General features: G+C 44.2%; 1 protein-coding gene across 4 annotated transcripts in view; it reads right to left on the minus strand.

The window, feature by feature from the left end:
• Positions 1-658: 658 nt before the first annotated feature.
• SMAD9 (SMAD family member 9) overlaps positions 659-25,489 on the minus strand; it is a 38,116-nt gene continuing 13,285 nt past the window's right edge. For 2 of the 4 annotated variants that reach the window (XM_042792999.1, XM_042792998.1), the window contains 6 exons: positions 23,373-23,999; positions 16,488-16,745; positions 13,494-13,631; positions 11,509-11,730; positions 6,871-7,127; positions 659-2,487 (listed from right to left, as the gene is read on the minus strand). In XM_042792999.1, coding sequence (XP_042648933.1) covers positions 2,344-2,487; positions 6,871-7,127; positions 11,509-11,730; positions 13,494-13,631; positions 16,488-16,745; positions 23,373-23,784 — 1,431 coding nt within the window. In that variant the 5' untranslated portion in view covers positions 23,785-23,999 and the 3' untranslated portion in view covers positions 659-2,343. The remainder of the gene's footprint in view (positions 2,488-6,870; positions 7,128-11,508; positions 11,731-13,493; positions 13,632-16,487; positions 16,746-23,372; positions 24,000-25,489) is intronic. The other 2 variants (XM_042793001.1, XM_042793000.1) reach the window with 2 other exon arrangements.

Consider the following 25,489-nt stretch of genomic DNA (forward strand, 5'->3'; position numbering starts at 1 on the left):
GTGAGGAAGAATCTAGGATAAAAGACAGAGCTAGATCCTGGGCAGGAGAGGTGATTTTCTCTGTTCTTAGCTGCTAAGAAAGCAAAGAGATGAGCAACATGAAAAGCACAGAGAAATTACAGAGAAAGGGTGCAATGAACATGCTAAAACCCACGTTACCAGTACCTTGATACAGTGACACTGATGACAGAGGGAGCTGAGGAAAATGTCTTTTTCCAAACTGATCTCTCCCAAATCTGCTAAACAGTAAATGGCACTCCTGGAATTTCTGTGTAGTATTACTATTGGATTTCATTGCTGCAGGAGACTGTAAAGCTTTTCCTATCTCACAGTGACACTGCCGACATCAAATGGTGACAAAATAGGGTTCTTTGCATTTACAAGTTTCCTATACAACTTGCTATTACTGCTGACAGTTATCAGTAATTTATCCTTCTGTGCCCTAAAAACTCTGCAGGCAGCTGAAGATGCATTCAAATGGAGTGACCCTGCTAGTTTACTGATTCTTCTGCTCTGTTCATAATTACCACCTGATAACAGGTATTACAAAGCTTCTAAAACACATGGAAAGGCTTTTCAGTGAATGTTATTTCCTTTGCACGTGTGATGTAGCTGAAGATTTCAGGCATCCTCTTCTAATTATGCAATTAAATGTGTAGCACCAGACACTGTGTGAGAAGAAAAAAGAAACTTTCTGTGAAACTTTTTTTTTTTTTCTCCCTCAGGATACTTCTGTTTTTTTCTAAGGAGGAATGAGATTGGAGAAATTATCACTCTTTCTGACCCTTAAAGCAGAACAATTTTCAGAGGACTGTTATGCCTGGAAAGAAACAATCCTCTACCCTTTCAGCAAGGTAATGGGGACAATCAAAATGCAGAAAGAGTTTCACCTGCCTGCTCAGAAAAAGCTACCAAGCGAACAGCATTTTGTGAGGCTGGGTCTGTGGTTAAGAGTACGGGCAGTACGTTTCCCTGCTTACAGAAGGACCGCGGACAAGGAGCTTTTAAAAAAGGTTCTGCACATATTCACTCTTTGCTTGTTCATGGGTTACTCTGCCTCACCATCCCACAGTGCCGGCAAGGCAAACGTGCTGCAAATGATGAAGCCTGTATCTAAGGTGAGAAACTACCCCCAGGGATGCACGAAGTGACTGGCAGGGAAGCTCTCACTGTCAGACCTGAGCGTTTCAGACAGGTCCTGAGGACAGGGGCTGGGCACGGCTGATTGCCCGCTCCCTCTCACTGGACCCTGTGAGCGTGGGGCTTCCTGTTGCCAGTACAGAGACTAGCCCAAGATAAAGCAGAAAGGAATTATTCAGTTCATCAATGCACACTTCATTTCCCTTTTCTGAATCACAGTTCAAGTCCCTTTTAGACGTACCCTCGATATCAGCACAGTAGTCTAACTACAGACAGTCCTAACTTTAAAACAAACTACATCAATACTGTATAATGGATAGGATTCAGTTTACATGCCGGATACATATGCAAGTATGTATGTACTTTGCAAAAAAGCACTGGAAGTTAATTAGTTTTTAAACTTATAGGCATATATTTCAAATTTTCTTTTTTTTTTTTTTTTTTTTTTTTGTCTTAGGAGCTTGTTGCATTTCAGTGCAGCAGTACCGTACACTACTGTGTTAACAGTATCAGACTACTCGGATGTGTCCCAGTCCCAAATGCTCTGACAGGGCTCCAGTGCTGAACGTGTCCTGAGGGCTCTTTCTTCCTGCCAAATCCTAGGGGAGACAGGGGTGCCTCAGCTCCTCAGAGGATCTGTTCTTCCATCGTGCTTTGCAGTAAGGAGACAGACTGGAATTGCAGTTTAGTCCTCCAGTTCACTGGATAAAAGTCACCTCTATGCATAAGTCCTGTGCACCACCTAAGGTCCTCTTTTAGACCTGAAATTAGGATGTGAAATGGATATAAATGGTGTAGAGATCTGACTTTGGTTGCCTGCAGAGGGGTGAATTTCACCTACTAGGAACAGCTACAGCCAGGTTTCTGAATCCACATGAAAGTGCTGAGAATTCGCACCATTTACTGGCTTGGCTGGGGAATGAAGATGCTCACAGGAAATGTTTGACACTTTTGCAGGAATTTGGCTTATTTTGTACTAGAGAACAGATACGCTATACCTGAATTTCTAAACTTATTGTACTGGCATCAGAGTAACTAGAAACCACAAAACGTAGCATGAAAAAAAAAAAAAAAGGCGAGTAGACCATGTATAGATATATTTACATCTACATACATCTACATATAGAAGCTTCTGTTCACTGGAAATCCTATAAGCCACTGCCTGCAATAGCATCCATCCTAAGGGAATTCTAGAGATGATTCTTAAGAGACTGAGGAGATGGGGTTATGAGGTGAACCCATCTGTGTCAGCACCTTATCCAGCCATTGCAATGGTCCATGCAGGTGGATCTCAATCCAGCAGGGTGTGCTTGTAACATCTTGGCGATGATACTCTGCTCCCCAGCCCTATAAAAGCATCAAAGGACCAAAAAGTGAGGGGTTTTTTTTTGAAAAAAAAAAAAAAAAACAAAACAAACATTAAATTACAACTCCAGTGCTGTCAGTCTAACACAACTACAGGTAGTCCATCACCCAAGTTCCCCAGATTTAATGCTTTATCCTAGGGATAATCTTGTCTAGAACCTTTGCTCCTTTTTAAGGTCATTGTTATCACAGTTCTCGGGGATTCTATGCTATTAAATTAAAAATGCTCAGTCACATTTCCAGGTGCTGAGACCAACTGGTATGGAAAGGTCTGTTTCCAAGCTTGGCTGCCTGCAAAAAGCCCATGGGGAACGGGCCCTGCTGTTCGCACCCCAGAGATGTGCCAAGGCAGGCCTGCCAGATTGCCGTCTGGCACGGAGGAAAAGCAGGCCAGGCCCTGTCATAACACTTTCACAGGAACTGGGAACGATCCTGGGCACTGCTTCATTAATTGGTAGAGATGCATCCTGTGAGTCTGAGACTCTAGAAGTTCTAGGTATTTATCTGATCCTCTGGAAACTTCCAGCAAGTTTCCTATGTACCACACCTAACCTACAGCTAGACATTTCTATAGGTTTTCTATCCTTGAACATGTCCTCGTTTCCCAAGGGAGTTCCCAGCTCTCTGCTGTGGGAAGTCCTGCAGTAACTTCTCCAGCTCTTCTGGGGACATAAGGGATATGGAACGTCTGACAAAAGATGGGGATGTGATGCTGGCAGGGAGAAAAGAGAAGCAGAAGTCCCCACGCCTCAAGCGGGCACAGTGTCTGCTTGTGAAGCAGGCAGCCTGATTTCACAGACACGCAAGACATCTAAGTCACAGCCCAAAGTCTCGCGGCTCACCGTCTGCCTTACTGCCAGAACTGAACTTGGATTTCCATAGGGCAATGTGCAAAATGCAGTCCCACGGCAGGATGAGGCGCTTCGCTTGCGGGCTGCTCGCCAGAGAAGCTGAGTCTCACCTATCACTATGCTAGTCGGGCGGGTTGGTATCCTCGTCATGAAAAAAGGACACAGAGGTGTATTAAGATTGATGCCTGCCAAAGGTACCTAAATTGTAGAGTGATGAAAAATTTGGACAACTGAGGCTGCTAGAACCTACCTCTGTAGACAATCAGCTGCAAAACTAGGATCAACACCAAAACTAGATGCCATAGTAAGCAGTCTGGATAAAATCCATTTCTACTTAATGAAGAAAGTGTGGAAGAGGGAAGAAGCCAAAGCCCAAGGAGTACTTGTTAAAAGGCAGCAGTTTTCTCACCTGCAGAGGATTTATCAGGCTAGAAAGGGCCTGTGTTCGCAGGCACCTCATCTACGTTCTGGAAATGTTCGCATAAAATGCCACTCTAAATCAGTGGTGTCAGACTTCTGAGCTTGTGAAGTCTTAAAGCACTCAGCTGCAGTGAAGATATACGGCCAGACGGGCGAGTGTCAGAGGAGTCGGTGCACCTCTGCTGACTGGCAGGACGGAAAATCCGGAGGAATAAGAATTACAGGTTGCAAGCACAGCGTGCCCGATGTGGAGGAGGCTGGCAGTGCGTGCCGGTGGCTGGCCATCTCCCTCTGCTGGCAACTGCCAAACGCTCAGAGCTGCTGTCTCGGGCTGCCAGCTGGAGATCCCAGCACGGGAAATCCCAGGAGGGCAGGACCCCCTGTGCCTCCCCTACATCACTCCCGGGCCACAAGTAGCCTCCTTCATCCCCGGGGCTTGAAGCGAACCCGGAGGTGGGGCTCTCTTAATGAAGGAATAAAATGAGCACAATTTGCAAAGCTGTGGTGGTGTTTGCACAGGCAGTGGGAAGAAGATACCGATACACTCACGGGGAGACCAGAAATAAGCCTTCTGGCATGGGGGAGATCAGCCAAGGGGTCCTGCTGCACCTGCCAGCCTTTCCCACCTCCTGTGGGCAAAAGCTCTCTCCAGCCCAGGCTCCAGCCACGTCCTGGAGCGCTGAGCTGCCTTGTGCAGTGGAGCGTGGCCAAGCCTGCTGGCTCACCCCCTTAGCCCCAAGACCTGGGGAAACGTGGGAGGAAGGGTGCTGGGTTCAGGCCTCACTTTGGAGAAACTCTCCATCTCCTCAGTTTGTGCTTCAGCCGTCTCATCTGTGGAGAGGGGACAACAGCCATCCTGCTTTGGTTACCAGCAGCGCTCAGTGGATGGTAACTGCGGTCTGCTCCCAGACGATACACTCACATTTGCCTGAGGTTTGAGCTCTGCTCAGCTGCTCCGTGGGCACATGAAGGGCATCAGGGGGGACAGCTCTTTCACCTCCCTTTGTCCCATGTCCTTCCTCCAGGAGATGACACAGTCCTGGCAAGTTTCTCATGTCTTGGTCCCTACCCATCCCTGCTTCCCAGCTCAAGCACTGGTGGGGTAGGAGACAGGGTCTCCAGATCTTTGGCTCTGCTTCCTCTATGGGCTGTAGGTGACCAGCAGCATCTGGACATGAACCAGGGGAGAAGCCACAGGACTGTCCTGCACCTGGGGACTCTTGGTGTGCTGCTCTGACAGACAGCATGCTCCGCTGTGCACTGCACACCCAACACCCTGGGGCATTCCTGTCCTCAAACCAAACACACCAGGGCTCACACCTTGGGAGAGAAATAATTTGAGAAGACTCGAGTACAGGAAAGGGTTCTTACAGGCCAGGATGGAAGAATCTACAAAGATTTGCATAGCTATTTTCTAAAGGTCACGGGAAAGGGTTCAAAATAACTCCTTGCACTGGTCTTGTGGTGCCTGAGGCACAATAGTAGCTGGTATTGTTTCAACAAAGCGAGGTGATAATATGGCAACAGCATTATTTAGTGCATCAACACCACCATTTCTGCTGCCATGCTGGGCATGGAGGCAGATAACACATCAAAGAGACTGCCCCTGAGTTATTGAGATAAAGAAAATATTGTGTAACTGGCTACAGTGCCTTTACAGACAACATGCCCATTCATGTCTTCCATTAAAGAAAATTCTGTTTGTTGGTTTTCTTGCTTTCTTTCTTTCCCCTAATGCTTGCGTGTGAACAAGGTGTCAGTTCCTTCCCAAGAACAAAGCAACAGCATGGTCACAGGCAGGGAGATTTGGCTCGGACTCCTGGGAGAAGTTACAGGGCACTCTTAATGCTCTCAGAGAGTTAAGGAGAGGGGTCCCCAAGGATGGCTGGAAAGAGTCAGACCAGAAAGTTGCGTGGGACTCAACTCATCTGCTTTGCAGAACACAGGGGAACTGGTCTTGAGCCTCAAGCAGTTTTGTAGTATCTTAGCTGTGAATTCAATCAGCTTGATTCAGCCATTTGTATAGAAACGAATCTGCAGGACAAAGGGACACACTCAAGACACTTCTTACGTTATCTAGCAGGACCAGCTGGCTTCTAATGGTGCGCCTTTCTGCAGGTTGAACACACTGCTGTCAGCTCTCCCCAGCAGCACTACAGGAAGTCATTCTAGCACATCTGTAAAGTCTTGAAATACTCACCATTCTCTGAGGTTTCAATGCTACAACAGGCACCTGAGTAAATCCTGTGCTAAAAGGAGTCAAGAGATCTAATTCTGGCGAGAAGGCCATTCAGAAGATTTAAGAAACTCCCACAAAGACTGATACATCACACAGAACTGTCAGACTGCAAAGTTCAGATACGGAAGATACGGAAACAATAATGGCTTTGGTGGCCCCCTGTCTCTTCCAAATAACAGGTGGAAGGTCAGATGTTCTTTTGGGTTTTGCATTCTGCTTGCAAGAAGCCCTTCAGGTTGTGTGGCTGGCCAGAGTGAATGTCATCAGAAATTAAGACAATCTCTTACCAGGGATCAGACAGGTGGCAAACAACAACAATGTCCAGCAAGTTCGGTGGGACCAGAAGGAGGACCCAGTGTTTCTTGACTGAGACCACCTATACCAGTCTACAGTAATGGTGAAACGGTAAATTAGTCCAGAGACATAAGGATATTCTTTTCAGATTTATGGCTCTACCGAGCTCTATTGCAAACCAGTAACGATAGGCAAGATCACAACTGCCTAAGATATGTGCTACGACATTTACATGTTGCTAAGCCCCGCTAAGTTGAGCTCTTCATGCAATCAATGGGGGAACATCTCCATGCAATCTCTGGTTATTTTCCACAGAAAGACTATGGAATACCTAAATTTTAGAACCTAAGTAATTTCTAGGTTGACTACAAAAGCTACCAATTTTAAGCACCTGTAGGTTTAAGGCAATACTGGACAACAGGTAGTCTGAATTTCTATTTGCAAGTTGGGTGTCTAAATCCCCACTTGGGAAGGATTTGATGGGGTCTAGTTTTGCACCAAAGCTAGCAAGGGATGGGATCTACCTTTTCAGAAATGCAAGAAAAACCCAAGAATCCTTACTTTAACAAAGCTCATTCGAATAGTACACATCTTGGTCAGCTCATACACCACTTCAAAACCATGATTGACTGACTGGGCAAGCAGCTGGGCGAAGAGTTGGTTGTTGAAGATCTTGAGGCTGCAGCCACTGGGGATCTTGCAGACAGTGGCTGGGTGGAAACCATGCTGGTAGTTACAGTTGCGGCTTTGCACAAAAATACTGCTGTCACTGACACATTCGGCATAAACCTCCCCACCGACGTAGTAAAGATGAACACCTTGAAAAAGGAAAAATAATGTGTATTATTTCTCCATTGTTCACAAGACACTTTATATCAGTAATTTTTTAACTATTTTACTGGTGTGGGCATAGAAGCCCAGGATCATTCCAGGCACCCAGTGCCTATACTGCCTTTTAAAAGAGAGTAAACTGTATGATGGACCCACCAACATTAAGAGGAAATTGTCATAAACACTGTTTTGAGGTCCTGGTCTAGGAGAAAAAAGGCTTGGTGCATGATGTTTTTCTTTGTTTCTCCGTGAAGGCTGGTTCACTTCTCTAACCCAACAGCATAGTACGTTATGACAAGACACACATACACATACATATACACAGACATTAATATCAAACATATGTCAACCATACACAAAGCATGGATCAAAACTGCCAGAGAACTGGCAAATCTGTTACTCATTACACATCTAAATGTATTTTCACTGCTGAGCACATTCACGCTGACCAAGACCCACTTCCCTGCACGCTATTTCTTTACTACAGGATCCTATCTCACGCAGTTCAAACACAGCATGGTGTGTGCTTAAAATAGCTTTTCTGTATTTTGCTTCATCCAACACATCAGTATCATGTATTTGCATTTACATGACAGGACTTACTCATCAGATCCTGTTCAAAGTGACCTTTAGCAAGAAAAGGACTGATCTCCTTCTGGACTTTTCAGTGACCAAGTGACATACCAACACTAACTCTCAAATTTTGACCGTGCCTCAGGGAAATGAAGATGGAAGCATTCCTATCCATTCAAAGACTTAGGTCCCCCCAGGAGGTCTGCTTGCATGAAAATATACCTAATTGGTGGGATAATTTATCTCAGCCCAATTCAGGAACCTTAAAGTTCGGGATCTTGTATAAACTAATTGTGTGGATGTCTCCTCTGGTTGACAGATGATGAGAGGCACTGTGACCAGATGATTCACTCCATCCACGACAGAGTACAGGCTCACAGCCAGCTTAAACTGATGGAAGTCTGTGCAGGTGCTGAAAAGGCTCTCTGGTTCCCTGCCTCTGCTGGTTCTTCCCACACCTGCTTCCATGCTGGCAGCAATGGCTGGGGATTGGGCTGCCATCCAGATTGGGGAACTGAACCAGCTAATAAACTTCAAAACAAACAAAACAAAGCAGAAGATTTATTTGCAGTGAGATCTTCATCAGTGCAAGCGTGGCAATGGGGACCCAGGCTGCTTAAACGTGAGCATGAAACCACACCCTGAAGGGGGCCAAGTCATCCTGTGAAGATGCCTAGACATTCACCCTTCCCATGGCTAGGTGAAATGAGCCCCTCCCATGGCCAAGAGAGATGGAGGAACTCAGTTCTTTGTTCTCATAAAAACCACCACTAAATAAAAATAAAATCCTCCTCTCTATTCCCAGGTACAGCATTCAGACTCTCAAATACAAATGCACATGTTCACAGAGTCTCAGTGGACTGTCTGAAAAGCTAGTGATAACTATGCTTTAATAATTCAGCTGTAATTAGTTTTATTCCTGTTGTCTTTCATACAAAATGACTGGTTACATATTCCCAGTCTGTTCGTCATTCTGTGGTCGTGACAGCAAGGGGCAGCAGCACATCCTTAGGACAAAAACAGCCTCTAAACAAAAGTGGGAAAGGCTCGGGGAAAAGCAGGTTGAGTGGGAAAGGAATCTGGGAAAAATACACTCTCCCATAGACTTCCAGGGTGACTCAGACGGGAACCTTAAAGTCTGTCTTCAAGCCATCACTTGACTTTTACTTCTATGCACCCACGAGATCTCAAATTAGATGTGAGTGGTGGGGGGTGTGGCTCAGAGCACACACTAGTATTGCACTGGGAACATGGGTGAGATGACAGCTTCATTAGACCAGTTGTCAGCTCCAGTCCAACTGCACCAGACATTATGAGGTGTTGCACATCGTGACTGCTATTACTTGACCTATGTCTCCTCTCCCTTCTGTGGAAGATGGATAAAAGGGAAGGACTGAAAACATAAAGGTCCTAGCTGAGCTTGATGGAGTCCATGTAACTTACTGAAATAGTTAAGAGTGAGAACACAGGGTAGGGAGAGAAGAATAAGGACATAAATGTTCACCACATTTCAAATCATCAGGTGTGGCTACTGATTTAGGGTGACCACACTTCTGGGTGCTAAGGTGAAAAATTTTAAAGGCTGGATTTTCGGAGTATACTGAGTGACCCAACTTCTGAAAAAAATGAATGCTTTCAAAGGCACTGCCCAAACTGTGTACTGTAACAACAAAACCACCAAAGTCACTTCTGAAAGCAAAGGCTACAGTTTTCTTTTTCCCTGTGGACTTTTTAAAAGCAATAAATACAGCAGTAGTGAAATGTCAGTGTGTATTTCCAGTCTGCTGGTATTCAATCACCAGAGACAAGCACCCTCAAGGTAGCCAAGCAGATAAACACATATTTGTAGAAGACCAAATCAAGGTCCATATGTTTTAGTGGTATTTCATTGCTCTCTGCAGACACTGGAAATTCAGCAGTCTCTAAGCGTCCACATCTTTCTGGCACTGACCAGAAGGGCCCTTTTTGTCCTTGAAGTCTGACTGCTGAAACAGGTCCAATTGCTAGTAGATGTCGCATTGTGTTCTGGATTGTTTTTAGCTTTGATGTGGTATTTCCAGGAAACCGTTTCACGCTGATACACTAGATGACAATTCAATCACATATCCTTATCCTACTGAGCTAATCTTGTTTACTCACTCTTTTTTCTCCTCTCTTAACATGTGACAATTGTATCCATTTCAGTAGCTTTCATCTGTCCAGCATGCCTTTGAACTACACACTTTTGGAGCTGCTCTGTGCTCTTCTGCAGGCCTGTACTGGTGCCACTTCTACTCCACTTGAATATGGTTTTTTAAGATTTGCATAAACAGGGAAGAGCAGTAAAATTAAGGATCTCTGATATATTAAGATCCTCTCTGGGCAACCTGCTCCCTTCCCTTGGGCAGATTCCTAGTGTAAGACTTTAAAGGACTTTTAATCAATGAAGACAGATCTTCAGATTTAAATGGATGAAGACCATTAGCATTTACCTCATTTTCTTTCTGTTCTGTCTCTTCCTCTTTTTGGGCAGAAAGTCACAGGATGTAACATCCTGAAACGACAGGTTTGACTGGGATCTTTTGTCATTCTTCTTTTAGAGCTGGGCTCTGCTTTGATCTACACCCCTCTGACAGCTTATGCTTATAGAGAAGCTCTGCTTTTTTTTTTTTTTTTAAGTTAGAACTAGATATACAACTCGTTTCCAGCCCTCACAACAAACTACTATGACAGACACTTGTAGCATCACCCTGGCTTCATACGGTGCATCTGCAGCACACGTGCTTTCCCTTCTGGAGGAAAGTGCAAGAGGTAAGTACAACATCTCCTGTGCCAGCCTTCAGATTCAGGGTTGTTTGTAAAAACGATGTCACGTTTTATCTCAGAGTTTCCTCATATTCAATCATTCAACACTAGACTATCAAGAGCCAATTAAAATACTGCTCTAGGCCTGGGAAATGAGGTGAGGTTGACAAGATAATAGGAGTGGAACAATTAGAGTTAATTAGCTCAGTGGGAAATCCATTCCCAGGCAGCTACAGGTGAGAGGCTGGGTTTGGCAAGATAATGAGTCTAGACTGGATATACCAGAATAGGTACGGGGCCTCTGACTCACTGCCACAAACGACAGTACGTTCCAGGAGAATATCAGGGGATATCACACAGCCCTAGTGAGCTGGGATGGAGTGTGTGTGGCCGTGCATGTCCAGGTGTGGTCCCCTCAGACTTGTCACCAGCAGCATATGATCCTGCATGCACAGGATAGACGTACACCAGAAGTGGAGCATACAAGGAGGACTGCTGGAGGGAGAATTCAAGAGTTCATTCGATTGGTGAGAAGTTGACAAGGCAGGGAATCAGACCCCAGACCCGTAGCTGCTGGAAAAAGCTACAAAGGCAACTCCGGTAAACTAACTCAACTGCTAAGTGTTGCATCCATCTCCCTTTGTTATTTGGTGGGAGGAGAACCAGCCCTGAGGCACCAGCAATTATCCTTTTAGTGGCATTTCAGTGGCAATATTCCCAGTTGCCAGAAGCTCTAATAAATAAAATGAAAATACATACTGCTAAATTAGAACACACAACTATAAACAACATTTTTCTCTTTGCTGGCCAAGTAAATAGCTTTTGTAAGGAGCTACTCTGCTGATTGTTATCCAGTCAGAAAAGAATCAGCTGCTTTTCTTCTATTTCAGAAGTAATCTCAGAGCTTTGGTTTTAAGACAAGCACATCTCACAAATCAAGTAGGTTTGTTAATGCAATGCATGGTTCTTTCAAGCTCTGAATATTGCTGAGGAGAAGGGATTTCCTCTTACCTTTTCCTATGTGTCTCCTAGTGTTTTCTATAGTAGAGTTGCGGTTTACATTTGAGAGCAGTCCCAGGCAGAATCTGTTTTTGTTATTTGAGGGATCTGTAAATCCATCTATAAGGATACTTCGAGAGGAAGCCTGGAAAGTCTCCCCTACTCGGTTGTTGAGTTCGTAGTAGGCAACTGAGCACCAATGTTGGGGTTCCTCATAGCAGACAGGCCGAAAGTCTATAGGAAATAAAATTAATCAGCTGCTCAGGTCTCAGGAACATTTTTTAAACAACCATTCTCTGTTTTCTTTCCTCCCTCCCACTCCCACTCCCCTCAGCTCTTCATCTAAACAGTCACTTAGGTCACACTTGATCTCAACAGCAGCTTCTGTTTCTTCTTAATTTTATGACTGAAGCCCCAAACACGCAAAGGGCTGGTACACCAGCCTAACTCTAAGCCTCTGAGGAGTCCCACTTGTTCTTAAAAGTGATAACTCCACTGCATTAAATTAAGCACATGCTGACATTCCTTGCTGAACCAGGGCCCAACCTCTACACTGAAAATAGTAAGGGATACATCTGCTCTGCATACCAGCAGGAGCTAGGGATGACAGATGGGCTCAAAGCAAGTCAAAACCGAGCCAAACCTTCAGCCTAATATCAAACTCGGAGGCTCAGAAGTAATCGATCACTGCCCCCAATTTTTTGCATGCTTTGGGGCTTTGCGCTTCCATGTGGAACCATAAGCAGAAATGTCAGCAAGGTCATTTCTTTTGGATTCACCCCTCCCCAGGTTTTCTAACTCAGAGACAGACTCAAAAATGTAACAGAATCTCTGATCCTCATTTGTCCTACAGGAATTAGTGGGAAACCTTATCCTGCCTGCCCACCACATGCATGTGACCCTCCCTGCCCCCAGAGCACCTCTGTGCATAATGTCTAATAAACTTCCTACTAATATTCAATAGGACAGTGATCAGGATATGGTGAAGAAATTAAAGTATCCTGACCATTTATTTAAAGGTATTCCTGTCTGATAACTAGTCATTATCTGGCCATTCTGTGTACTCATCTGTAATTAGCACTATCACCCTCCTCTTCCTTCTGCTCCAGTGCTGTGATACATACATGTACCTCACTGTTTCAGAAAGGTGTCATTATTTTATTAATGTGCATATGTGTGCACAGGGTTCAGACCTCATGCCATAAAGGACATTTGTTTAGGACTACAATATGCTGGACTGAAAGAACAATGGTGATTATTTCCTTTGCCATAGCAGGAAGCCAAAGGAAAACCAAGCAGAGGAACTTCATTTCCCCTTGCTGCTCTTCAGCAATGGACTCTGAATGGTGGAGGCATCTCCTGCCACTACTGGTCTGGAGGTAGCGGAGGCAATGCTGGAAAGGTCATGAAGTTGCTTTGAGGGGAGCAAGGAAGATCCCAGACCCTTCTGCTCCGACCACCCATGCCCTCTCCCACTAAAGCATTCTTACATGAGGACAAAGAGTTTGGTCTTCTGTAAAAATCTCTTTTTACTTCACTGGAATACATCCTTTTCTTTTCTAGCCAGCCAGTAATGTAACATTAATACAAAAATGGCAGTAAGAAAGGTCCCAACCACAAGTCTTTAAAGTACTTGAAACCCAGAACTGAAGGTGATAAAGAAATCAGTTCTGATAGTGTGTTATATTGCCTCACCATCCTTGATTTGATATCTTTGTCTTTACAACACAGATAATAGTGTTTGCTTCCATTAACAGCTTTCTAATTCTAATAGTCCATGGATGCAAATAAGGTTTAAACTCTGTAACTTCGCATATAACTGACCGAATTCTTAAGTCAACCTGTTCAGCTAGCTAATGGATGACTGTAGGACACAGTCCTACTGCAACTGTCCAAAACCTACTATTAAAGATCACTAAACCTTCTTGTTCAAATAACACTTTTTTTTTTTTTGCTTAACATTTTTTCTTTGAAGAATAGTACAAATGGTTATTTACTTTCAGCTTCTCCATCGGCAGATTTACCTCCATTGGGCAAAGACAGCACTAGTTGACTTTCAGCTATGGCATCCATTGACCGCCCATTGTGGGTCCCTGGAGGTTCTCTTGCATGGTAAGGCGGGGGTGGAGTTTCCACTATTAGAGAGAAGAAAAGAAAGAAAAGACACCTAAATCAATATATTGGTAATTTCCCCTTGGCGTTTCCTGGTGAATACTTAACTTCTTCATTGTTTAGCAAGAGAAGGGCTGGAAACAGAGCACAAATATGAACCTGACTGTCCTTCAGTCTCCAGATTAAGACCGTTACATGTTCAGGGAGGACACGAAGGAAGGGCTGCACTTGAAAGAGAGAGGGACAGTCATAACAGTGCCTCAAGCCTCGACCGGTGACCAGTCAAGCTCTCTGTTAACACCAGTTGTTATCCTAAGAAAGTAACACAGTTTGATCCTTCAGTTCTATACTTCTCTTGCAAATTTAAAACTTGAAGAGGATGATTTAAGAGCAGAAGCTAACTTTAACTGATCCTCTGGGAGAAAGCTCTATTTCTTCACAGGCTATAAAAAAAGCCTATGGGAAGCCTTTACACTCTAAAACCAGAGCTGGCAAAACCCCCTCTAGAACTGTCCTTTTTACCTCTGTGCTACAAGGGAAGGCTGACCCTCTTCTGGTTTGTTCAGTCTCCCATCAAAGAGCAATGGATGTGATGAAAAAATATGAAGAAAAAGTATTAACTCACAACCTGCCCAGCTCCTGATTTGTTTCATTTATGGTACAGTAAGCTAGAAAACAGAAGGTGACTCTATAGTGGGGATTCTCAAGAAAGACAGGAGGCTTTAGAAAGCCAAAGAAAAAGGGACTTCATTTCCATGTTAGAAAATGTCAAAATTCACTACCTAAGCACTAAAAGCATGTAGTTTTATTCATCTGAACAGAAACTCTGTGGGCTTATATGTAAATTAGAGCCGTATACAAGCTTGCAGAAGTAAGGGTCTCTTTAAGGAGACCAGGGTTTAACTTGTTTCCAGGCCGAAATTTCCTCTTGTTTGGGGTCTGCTGTCTGGCCCTCAAAACAGAAAAACTTCACCCAGAGTGGATAAATGTGGACTGTCTCATAAGACAACCACTGAATCTTCCAAGTAAGTACTGCACATGAATGTTAATCTATTTAAGCGTTGTTCAGGATTTAGGGATTTCATACACTATATGAACATATGATATTTCTAACATATAGATGACATAACCCTCCCACTGAAAATGCAACAAGCTACAGTCAAACAGTCAGACAAAATCAGGAAAGAGTGGAAGAGAATACAAGTCACAGAAAGGACTATAATGTATAATCTGTATAATGTGGTTATACAGATATTTTTGATGTCTACACCTAAACTAGTCACCATAAGATCTCCCTAGAGCCACTAAAGAAAAGTAGGCATCTGCAGATGTGGTGCATCTCAGCCACTTTAGACATATACCTTAAGATGCAATGAATCTTGTTCTAGGAGTGTCTGTTCTTCTCCACTGATTACAGAGAGAGTATATACAACTGTATGAGATGTAGAAATTTGCATTGTTGACATCTATATTTGGTCACACCAATCCCACTCAAGGTTCTTGATGTAACTCCAGTTTGCTTTAGATAATCTTCCATCCCTGATTGTTACACAGGCAAATTATGCTTATCAGCATGCTGTGTGCTGTGATATACTGAAGCTCAGGTTGAGCCACTTCCATTTTTAAGTAGCTTTGCAAGGTCCCAAGTTCAGTTAAATGCACGAGTCAAGAGTCATTATGTAGTTGGAATGGGCCTGATTTACCTGTCAAGACCAGCTCCACTGAATCCAGCTTGGTTACACAGAGGTGAAAGAAAAAGATGGGAGAAGACAAACAAGTCCTACAACTTGCTGAAATGTTTCGATGTTGCTAAATATGATTTAATCTGAAGTACAGATCTAGAGAAGAAATGAATGAAGGTCCATTCAATGAATAGAGAGGGAAGGAAAAACATCACACTACATTGAAAGTGTCCAGCTTAAAGAAAGTTCAAATACTACAAATACTTTGTAAAAATAAACACCTTTCTTGCACTTAAAATCAAAATAGGCACATCATTAAGGACATGAATTTAAATGTTTTGTAGTTGAGACATTAAAACATTAAAGTGCAAGATTCTGACCTGAGTTCATCTTTGTGAAAAAGCTGAGATCACTGAATCTATTTTAGTTACAACAAAGTGCAGAAGTGAATCTGAACCATGTTTTGATACTAAAGCTAGATCTCAACTGTGTTGTATGACATGCTCTTGGTATATTTAACAGCAAAAGCATAGTTAAATTCTCAGGTAATTAGAGCAGTACTAAGTAAAGAGTTCACAATGCAAATCAGAGTGACATAACCCTGACGACCTCAGAACTGTGGAACTGATGAAACACATTCCAAAGTCATAGGAATTTGCCTGGTGGCTTCAACCAAGTGTCGGGCCAGGTTGTTAAACACCTTACTTTCCTGAAGTTTATACAGTCTGTGGGATACATTAAAAAAACATTTCTGTGTACCAATGCCCCCAATTTTATCCTGTCTCTCTTGATGCAGTTTCTAAAGGTCCCTGCCCTGACCATGTCCATTAGAGGCGCCTAACTTAGGTGTTGTAGGAAAAGTGCTCTTTCCCATGGATTGTATCAGAAGCTTGTATGTACTTTAGGCAGAAGGTAGTCTAGCACACCTGCTCCTCTCCTCAACTTTGCCCTTACAGTAATCATGAAATCCAGGTACTTCTAGGAGTGGGATGACTACAACTCTTAGGCCCTTAAGCACCCAGAAGGACTGGGAGACAATACTAGGACAGTCACAAGAAATCATGTTCCAAATCCATTCTGTCCAACAGTTCAATCTGTGGCTACATCCTGAGGGAGCACACCAAACTGGCACCTGACCCCAGGCCCTGGCAAGAACCATGACTGCCTCGGGTGGGATGTCTGAAAGCTCATTCTTACCTGTGAGCTGATAGGGACTTCCAGGTCCAGAAGAGCTTCCTGGTGAGTTGGGGTAGCTGATGCTGTTAGGCGACTGGGAGAACATGTGGCTGGGTGATGATGGAAAAGGGGTGCATGGAGGATGCTGGAAAGACTCAGGATAGGTGGCATTGTGCGGCATCAGCGGCTCGCTGTGCAGAGAAGTGTTTCGAAACTTGGCGAGAAGGCTGAGGTGAGGGTTAAACTCGCTGTGTCTTGGAACAAGTACAGGAGGTAGGACTGAAAATAAAAACAAGAACAGAAAAAATCTGGTTAAAACTGCACTCTTGAAAGTGTATCTCTTTGTAAGTTAAAAAGAGGCATATTCCATGCTGCCCCAATACTGCTGTCTATATACAAGTCATTGAAGAGCAACAAACCTGTCCAAAAACAAGAATCAAAAACTGATTCTTAGACCTTTTTTTTTCAGATATGCTGCCCCAATACTGCTGTCTATATACAGGTCATTGAAGAGCAACAAACCTGTCCAAAAACAAGAATCAAAAACTGATTCTTAGACCTTTTTTTTTTTCAGATATGCAGCCAGTCGCAGCAATTCCATATGCAAAATATGGACTTATTCCTGACTTGAGCAAGGTACCATAAAATTCACAGGTGTGGCATAAGCACACAGCCCTTACAGAAATGCGAGCGACACATTTCTCCCTCTCAAAATTGCCTATTTCTTCCTTCCTTCAAGACTGAGCATGTCGGGAGTTTGCTAAATATTATCACCAGGATTTGCCAAAACCACAGCCAAGTCTAGTAACAATTAATAGTGCTCCACAAAACACTGTGTATTTTACTACCAACGTTTACAGATGGGCAAAAGGAAGCACAGACCTGAAGCTAGACACCAGATTTAAAATGTTTTCAGGTACTTGAAAATGCTGCCAGCCAGACAGTGGGATCTTTAAAAGAAAATGTAAATGGCAATTCAAATATTGCAGCAATATTAATTTAGCTCTTGCAATATAGTTAGAAAAGATCTAGCATGAGGAAGCAAATGTCAGTGGTTGGTAGTTAAGACATGAAAAACGCAGGTCAGAAAACTGAAATCCAAATTCATCCATGTAAAAACTGATCTACTAGAAGATACTGCCTCTCTTCACAAACTGTCTTCACTTACCTCTCATATTTTTAGTGCTGGTAACAGCACAGCTGCATTAAGAAATCTAAAGTTGACCCAAGTTATTTTGGATTCTGGCATATAAGGAGCGAGAGTAGAACTCGAGTCGAAACACTTTAAAAAACCTGAGTTACCCATGAAGAGGCAGCTCCTAGGCTGAAACACAGAGGCTTGCTAAATAGTTCTGCATATGGGAGTTCAACTGGAGGCTCTAACTGGGTCCCCGTAGTCTTTGGGGGGAGAAGAGCACCTACAATGGGCAATTCATGTACCCCAAGACTTCTCTAACAGTTACTAGCTCACATAGTGCCTAATTATCTTAGTTAAGGCCTTAAACACTGCTAGGGAGAATGAATCCCCAGTTGCTATCGTGCAGAGCTAAAAGCCACCAGAGAAGATAAGGAGGCAATTTGAGTTGTTGTGACAAGGATGAATTGTCCCAACACCAGGAGCAATTCAGCAGGCTTGCATTGATTGACCTAGTGCCCAGAGTTCCTCTGGACTAAAACCCAGCAGCACGTAATCTTTTAGCCTATCCTTACAAGCTTACGGAAACAAATAGCAATGTGCACTCTTGGTTATAAATGCTGACAGGAATATATGGTTTGAACGTGTTTTAACATATTGTTTGGGCCCAAAAGCTCTGCCTAGGTAAGGCCAATTCTTTTTAGGTAGGTTAGCTAACACCTTTTAATTACAGTGAACTCTCATTTATCCAGCTTAATGAAAGAGTGGAATAATTGCTATAAAGTAAATAATACATAGATAATTCAAAACATGTGCATGAGAAGAGGCTGTAGGAACACCTTTCCTGGAGTGCACCCTCCGTGCACATCGATTGCTTGGAGAGCTGGGGCAGTTTAAGCAAGAGGAGGAGGACGAGTGCCTGGTACCAACATCAGGTTTACAGCTTCTTGCTTGATGTAGCACTATACTGCAGCTAGGCCAGGGCTAAACTGTGCTCCTGTCTACCCACTGGCATATACCATTTGGGATTTTGCCAGTCACCCATGAAATGAAGAACTGAGCCCTAAAAACATGTAAAAGATTGGACTGATGACAAGGGGTTCACTGCAGAAGTTATCTTCTTACCTGCCTGGAAACACAGGCACTGGGATACCTGTTAAGAGACTGTATGTAATCCCTTCTCTGGCCCAGTGCATTTCTAATTAGTTTCTGTCCAGCAAAAGGATGGTGCTCTGGAAACTACTTTCTTTCCTTCTGCTTCTGATATGCCCCTACTCGTGGGATGAAGATTTTGTTACCACCCGCTTAAGTTCTTTGGCAGAGAAAGGTATTTCTGCTTCTTTACTACTTCTTTAGCTTTTTGGATTTCCTAGACTCTCCAGGTAGGACTCATACAGGCAATACAGGTATTCACATCTGAGATGCATTGCCCAGTCCCCCAAAAATCTCTTCATAGCCAGTGGGGAGAAACAGACTCTTTTATTGCTCAGTTCATCTGCTCCATATTGAGACAAGACCAGTACCACCACTGCAGATGTGGTTTTGGTGATCCCTCCGAAGAGGGCTGCTTCTGGAGAAGAGCTGCTGCTTCTGGAGCTTTCCTCTGCTGCTCCATGAAACTGCCATGATGCTTGCCAGGTCTGCTGCTGCTCAGACAGCTCTGACCAAGCAGCCTTAGAAAACAGGGAACTAGTGATCCCTTTGCACCCAGCAGAGGTGCCGAGCAAGGGACAGCTGTGCAACAGCAACACCGTGCAGTGTAGGGAGGCTGGCACCTCGCTGCGGGTACCACCGCGAAGGAAGCGGCTTTCTTCAGCCCTGTGAGAACTCAGTGCAGCTCCTTCTCTAAATGAAAGCTGAGAATCTCAATGTGTGAACAGCACTTGCCAGAGAAAGCCTTTGACTCGCCCGGAATGAGTCAGCAAGAGGAATTTTCAAGCCTTGAACTCCTTCCCAGCTCTGACCAGGGTATTCTTAATTTCTGCTCTGCTGTACAGTTTTTGCCACCTCGCTCAATCTTTCCACTGACTGCTCTGTGGCTGCCTAGAGGATAAAGCCTCTGTGGTGGTGAGAAATTCAGAGATTTTCTTGTTTGTGGCTAAAAATTCCCCAGAGGGCCTTGTTCTCCTCATTCTTTTAGTAACAGATGTCACTCTCCAGGGCTCAACCACTCTGAAGGAAGTATGACCAGAGGCATGAAACTGAGTGACTGAGTGCACTGGGACCTGTCTGTCCTCACAATCTGCCTGTCTCCACTTAGTGGGGTCCTTTTCTTCTACTTGCTATTCTCCACTGAGCCAGCGGTGGACACTTTCTTCTATGCATGCCAAAATGTTGATGATCTTTGTTCAACTGAATACAAATATCATCATGTCCCAAGTTCTGCCACTTGCCTTTCCTGCACTAGGCTTTCTCCTGTTCCCTTTAGCTGCAACACTTCTTCCTGGAAGCCTCACGGTGCTCAGAGCCTATGACTTCAGATGCCAGCAAGCAAACTATCTGCCTCACAGTTTAGTTCCAAGTACAACATCTCCACTACAATTTCTCACACATCAGTCCACCTTTGCAGTTTACTATCTTTGGAGACCTCCTCTCCAGTGAGATTCATCTGTTCCCCATATCCATGACCATTCACAAACACCAAATACATGGCCAACAGTGAGATCATCAGGTGGTCTTCCAACTGGGAAGCTACCACATCTTAGTCCCACTTGGGCTTGACAAAAGCAATCCGCTAGTCCAAGTCAAAAGCTCATTTAGGCACCAGCTGTTTACACCAGTGGTGCACACTAGAATTTGCAATAGCTACACATGAATGATCTAATTTAAAAATAACAGGGTACATGTTTACGCAGCTTCTGTATTTTTGAGACTGCTGCTTCTCCTAACAACAAACCATTCAGACTTTTGACCAGCTCTTCAAGGCAAAACAATGAAGGGGGAGGCAGAGCCTAACCACCATACCTATCTCCTTTAGGCTGGGTGGCCTATCCCCTCAGGAAACATTTGCTGCTTTTTTCTAAATGGCACCTGCTGCTCAGCAGACCCGAGAAGAAATCTGCTGGCGACACTGGTAGCAGGAATAAAAGCCATGTGTCATCTGTGCAGTATTGGCCAGCATAGACTAGGATGTGGCTGGGAAGTCTGAGGACACGACAGAGGCAATGAAACCCCTGAATCTCAAATCAGAGCTTAAAGATGCTCCCTAAGTAACAGAGGTTTAAGGATCTGCCAGGCCATTACAGAAAGGGTGAGTCCCATCTTTGACAAAACTCATTCATTCTGAATAAAAGTTAACAGGTCTTGTCACAGAGTGGTTAACTCAGCAAGAGAGACTGCAGTTATAGAAAGTGAGCCCCAAAAGGATGGACATTCGTATGAAAATAATACTGGCTTGTGGATTACAAAAAAAGGCACTGCTGACTAATTTAATGGGCGGATTCTTTAGCTCCAGAGGATGAGACTCACAAAATCTCACATGAGCTTAAAATCATCAACAGCCAAGATGCAGAAGATTTCCTGTAGTTAAGAGAGGACTGCTGTTTAAACACACTAGCAACTATATCAATCGCTCCCAGCCTTTTCTGTGGTGATCTCACGGCTACCACTTTCTCCTGAAGCTCATTTCTTCTCTTGCCTCACCACCTTGCAGCACTGCTTGCTAACTGCTTCTGGCCTGGAGCTGCACTGCTGCCACTTGCAGTAGTGTAAGCTCTCTCTTGTCACTGCCCCAGCACACCTGAGTAGGTTGTACTCCTTGCTGCACCCCATCTTTAGTAGGGAGATAACTCGCTTGTGAGCTTCAGCTTCTAAGCTGTCCCCATAAGAAGGGCGGTAGGGGTGAATACAACAGCCCAAGAACAATTCCTGGGTCCTGTGAAGAATGGGCACAGCACAACTTGCATTGTTGCAGTTGCACTCTCTTCCACCTCAAAAACAAGGTGGTCACATCCAAACTTCCCCAAGTCCCTGCTGTGGGCTAACCCCTGCACCCTGAGAACTGCTAGTCCATGCAAGTCCACATGGGTCAAAGCTGTGCCTGGGAGCACGCTACCAATTCAGCTGTACTGACTCACTGACTAGCAGAGATGTAGCCAGTTTGGTGCACAGACAAACGACAGAGACGTGTTCGCAGCTGAAACCTTCTGAGTTTCAGGGTCAGAACAACAAGCTCTGGTAGCTGCTGGAATATCCCAGTACTAGTGTTTGCTAGCTGGTACTGCACAGATCAGAAGACTGGGGCTGAAAACAGCACTGTGCAGTGCTGTCAGTTACCACGCTGAGGAGACGCCATTAGCTACACCAGAGTTACACCAGAAGAAATGAGAAGATGCTAAAGACTGCAGCTTTCAAAGAGAAAGATACACAAATTTAGATATTTTATGATCATCTTGTCTTAGATTCTTGAAGAGTTTACTTTAGCAAGGCAGGAGATCAGCTCTTTCCACTAAAAACCGCTGACAACAAGCACCACTCACTGCAGCTGTAAAATTTTAGTTGTGACAATGTTTACAGCAGTTGAAATACAACTTCAAACTGACAGCTCTGCTGCAGTTGAAGGACTATCAGAAAAGGGAGCAGCCCCTGTTGTTTAACAAATGTTAACAAATGTCTTTCGCTTATTTCATCTGTGTGAAAAGAAACATCCCATAGTTCACTTATCTGATCCTAATGTCACCTCAGAGTAAAGTTCATGCCAGACAAAGAGCAATCACAGAATAATAAGTATATACTTACCAACCATATCCATTAGTAAATTAAATTACTGTGATTTTTGGCAGCAAGGGAGAGCTAGGTTAGACATTAGAAATCATTTTGAGCTGTAAGGATAGCAAAGGAATAGATTCACTTGCCTGGGGAGGTTGCGGAGCCTCTATCACATGGGATTTTTAGAGCTCATTAGAAAAAGATCTGTCAGGAATGTACCTGGTAATTTGTTTTGGTTTGGGAGTGGGGGCAGAGGAGAACAGGATGACTCCTCAACATCTCTGCCAGCCCTGCTTTCTAAGATCCCTATAGAAGTCAGTATTGAACACTATCATTTTTTAACAGCTGTTTCGTTGACAAAAGGCCCAATTAAACGACCCTTCAGTGAGATCATAAGTTTTCAGTGCTGACCAAATCCAGTCTAAAGAGGATCATCACTGGAAAAATTCAAAGTTTTATGGGAACTTGTGGGATTTATTTCACATAAACTATCCATTTAGTTATGTAAATCCCACCCAAGGCAGGCCACCAGGCACTTCAGGAAGAATCAGCTGCCTGGGTTTCATATCCACAGCAAAATAAACTTACTGCAACTCTAATCTTTAGACAGAGAGGTAGTGACACACACTGTTCCTGTGGATTAATGAGCCGATCGTTGGTTTTCAGACAATGAAACATAAATCTAGCCAGAGTGGTAAGTCTAGGATGGTGCTTTGACTTCATGCAAATGGACATGAGTTTGCACGGGGAGGGTTGGGAGGGTGGCCAGCACCCAGGCCCGTGGAGACCAGGCTCGCTTTCAGCACCCTGGACAAGACCCGGGTGCCCCTGGGGGTCCGATGGGTGCAGACCCCACGCAGGCCCCACGGGGCCTTACTCCCTTCTTACTGCTGGCTGCCGGAGCCGTGAAACCACCAGGCAGGGAAAGACCCAGGGTCCCCCCCGTCAAACAGAGCCTGCCTTTTCAGATTTCAGAGCACAACTCGGTAGGATGCACCAAGCCTAGACCTGCCGGTGGGAGAGCTAACAGAGAGATGTGAAACATTTGTAGATGATATAATTACCTGGGGTTTCCACCCGCCGGTAATGGTAGGGGTTAATGCACACTTCTTTCTGTTTTGAGCCAAACGGGAACTCACAGCATTCCAGTGGTTTCAACTCATGGTGAGACTGTAAATCAGGCCAGCGCCACACTCTGCAGTATATGACATGGGGAAGCCCCTTGCGGTGAGAGACCTGCAGCCTCCCATCCAAGGAACGTGGGATCGTGACACATTTACTGGGCTGACCCGGACAGCTCAGAGCCCTTTCCAGTTCTTCCATGGCACCTTTTTTCTTCTTTAACTTCTTCACCAAGGAATCAACAGCTTTTTCTGCCCACTTTTCCTCTTCATCTCCTTGTTTCCAGCCCAGCAGCCTTTTCACTGCAGGGCTGGTGAAGGAGAACAGAGAACTGATAGGGGTGCTGGAGTGCATAAGAAGCAGAGATTACACACGAGCGTCAACGGAAGCACAAACTGCTCTCCTGCCTTGCAAGGCTTCCACGGAATTTCCACAATATTGAGTCGGACACTTCCTTCAAGAAAAGGTTCTTCCACACATACGTTTTTGTAGTCTTAGGCACTGGTTACAAGTAGTCCAACAGGGTGGGCCTCAGAACTTTCCAAACATCAAGAAACTGCTGATGAAGCCTGGAATAACAACACAATACTTAGTTAGGCTTCACACACTCCCTTCATTGTTCCTTTAATAAAATCTTCTGAAAGATAAATGATTCAAAATGTGCATTTAATTTTCAATGGTTTTCTGTTTGTTTTTTGCTGTTTATTTTGGGTCCAAGCCTCTTCTCCCCACTACCCTCCACACATTTTAGATTTGGACCTCAGAAAGCATTAAGTGTCCAGTCACTTCAACTTGTGCTTAGAGTTTAATGCACTAGGCAAATAGTTTCAGGGTTGGGGTTATATTTACTACAAAAGAAAATGTACCTTTTTTTTTATGGTGATAGCTGTAGGGTCAGTTCAAGCATCTCCTACAAAATTAAATCTGTAATGTTAACTTTTATGGAAGCAATTAGTAGAATATTTCTCTGATTTCAACGCCCTCTCTGCCCCTCCAATCTCACTCTACTGTCAGGAGTTGTACAGTATTAACTGCAAAATTAATTTAAAATTCAACTTCTCCCAGACTTCATTTGGTATCTTTAAAAGATCTATCACTATTCTCTAAGCTTATTTACATTTTCTGACATGCAAGAAAAATACCTTGCTTGCCTAACCAGTCTGCTTTGCTCTAACAGTTCACAGTTCTTTGAACGAAAATCACAGACTTCTGCACACAGTTTATGCTGGATGGATCCTGAGTTATTTCTGCTAGGAGTTGCTACATCTGACAAAGTCCAACAGAGTTTAGTTCCTGAGGGTTTTTTTTTTTTGTTGTTGTTGTTGTTTTTTTTTTTTTTTTTTTTTTAATGTAGCTGAAGCCAGTCTAATTTTAGCTGAAAATGACGTATTTCCACAGACTACAACTCTGAGAAAAAAGGTCCCTGTACGTCAAGCTATTTACTGCTTTAAATATACGTCATGGCCCCCCTATGCATACCAAGTCCAAAGGTCTGGATTATACAGATGGCACATAAAGCAGGAGGTGGGGGCAGCTTCTAAACCGATGCCTCCAGAGAAGCCGCTCCATGACTGCCCTACTCCACCCCTGTGGGATGACTTGGGTCCTTCTTGCCCCCCACCAGTAAAGACCTGGACATAGTCCTCAGCACTGCTTATATGCAGCCACTGAGGAGGCAGACATATACCGCCTGGTGTCGGGAGCAGCAGGGCTTCATAAACCGTATTATTCTGCAGTTTCCTTAAATGTACAGCTCTTGTAAGAGTTCAAAGGGCATCTGGGGACACAGAGTACAGGCACAGGCACAACATACTGAGACAGGAGGCCAATCCTTAAGACTGGTTCCTCAGCATAGTCTGATACCACACAGCTCTGGAGCATGCTACAAGGTAAGCACACCTGGTCCAGGGCATCAGAGCCGCTTAGACAACGTTCAGTGTTTGCTGAGGACCAATGACCGCTTAGAGATGTTTTCCTCCTAGCCCTCTGTTTTGTTCTCGTGCCCATTCCTCTGCCCTACAGCATTACCCTTTAAGATGCCCAGCACCCTGAGAAGTGC

Source organism: Tyto alba, unplaced genomic scaffold (assembly GCF_018691265.1).
Source record: "Tyto alba isolate M040663 unplaced genomic scaffold, T.alba_DEE_v4.0 Super-Scaffold_2, whole genome shotgun sequence".
NCBI lineage: Eukaryota > Metazoa > Chordata > Aves > Strigiformes > Tytonidae > Tyto > Tyto alba.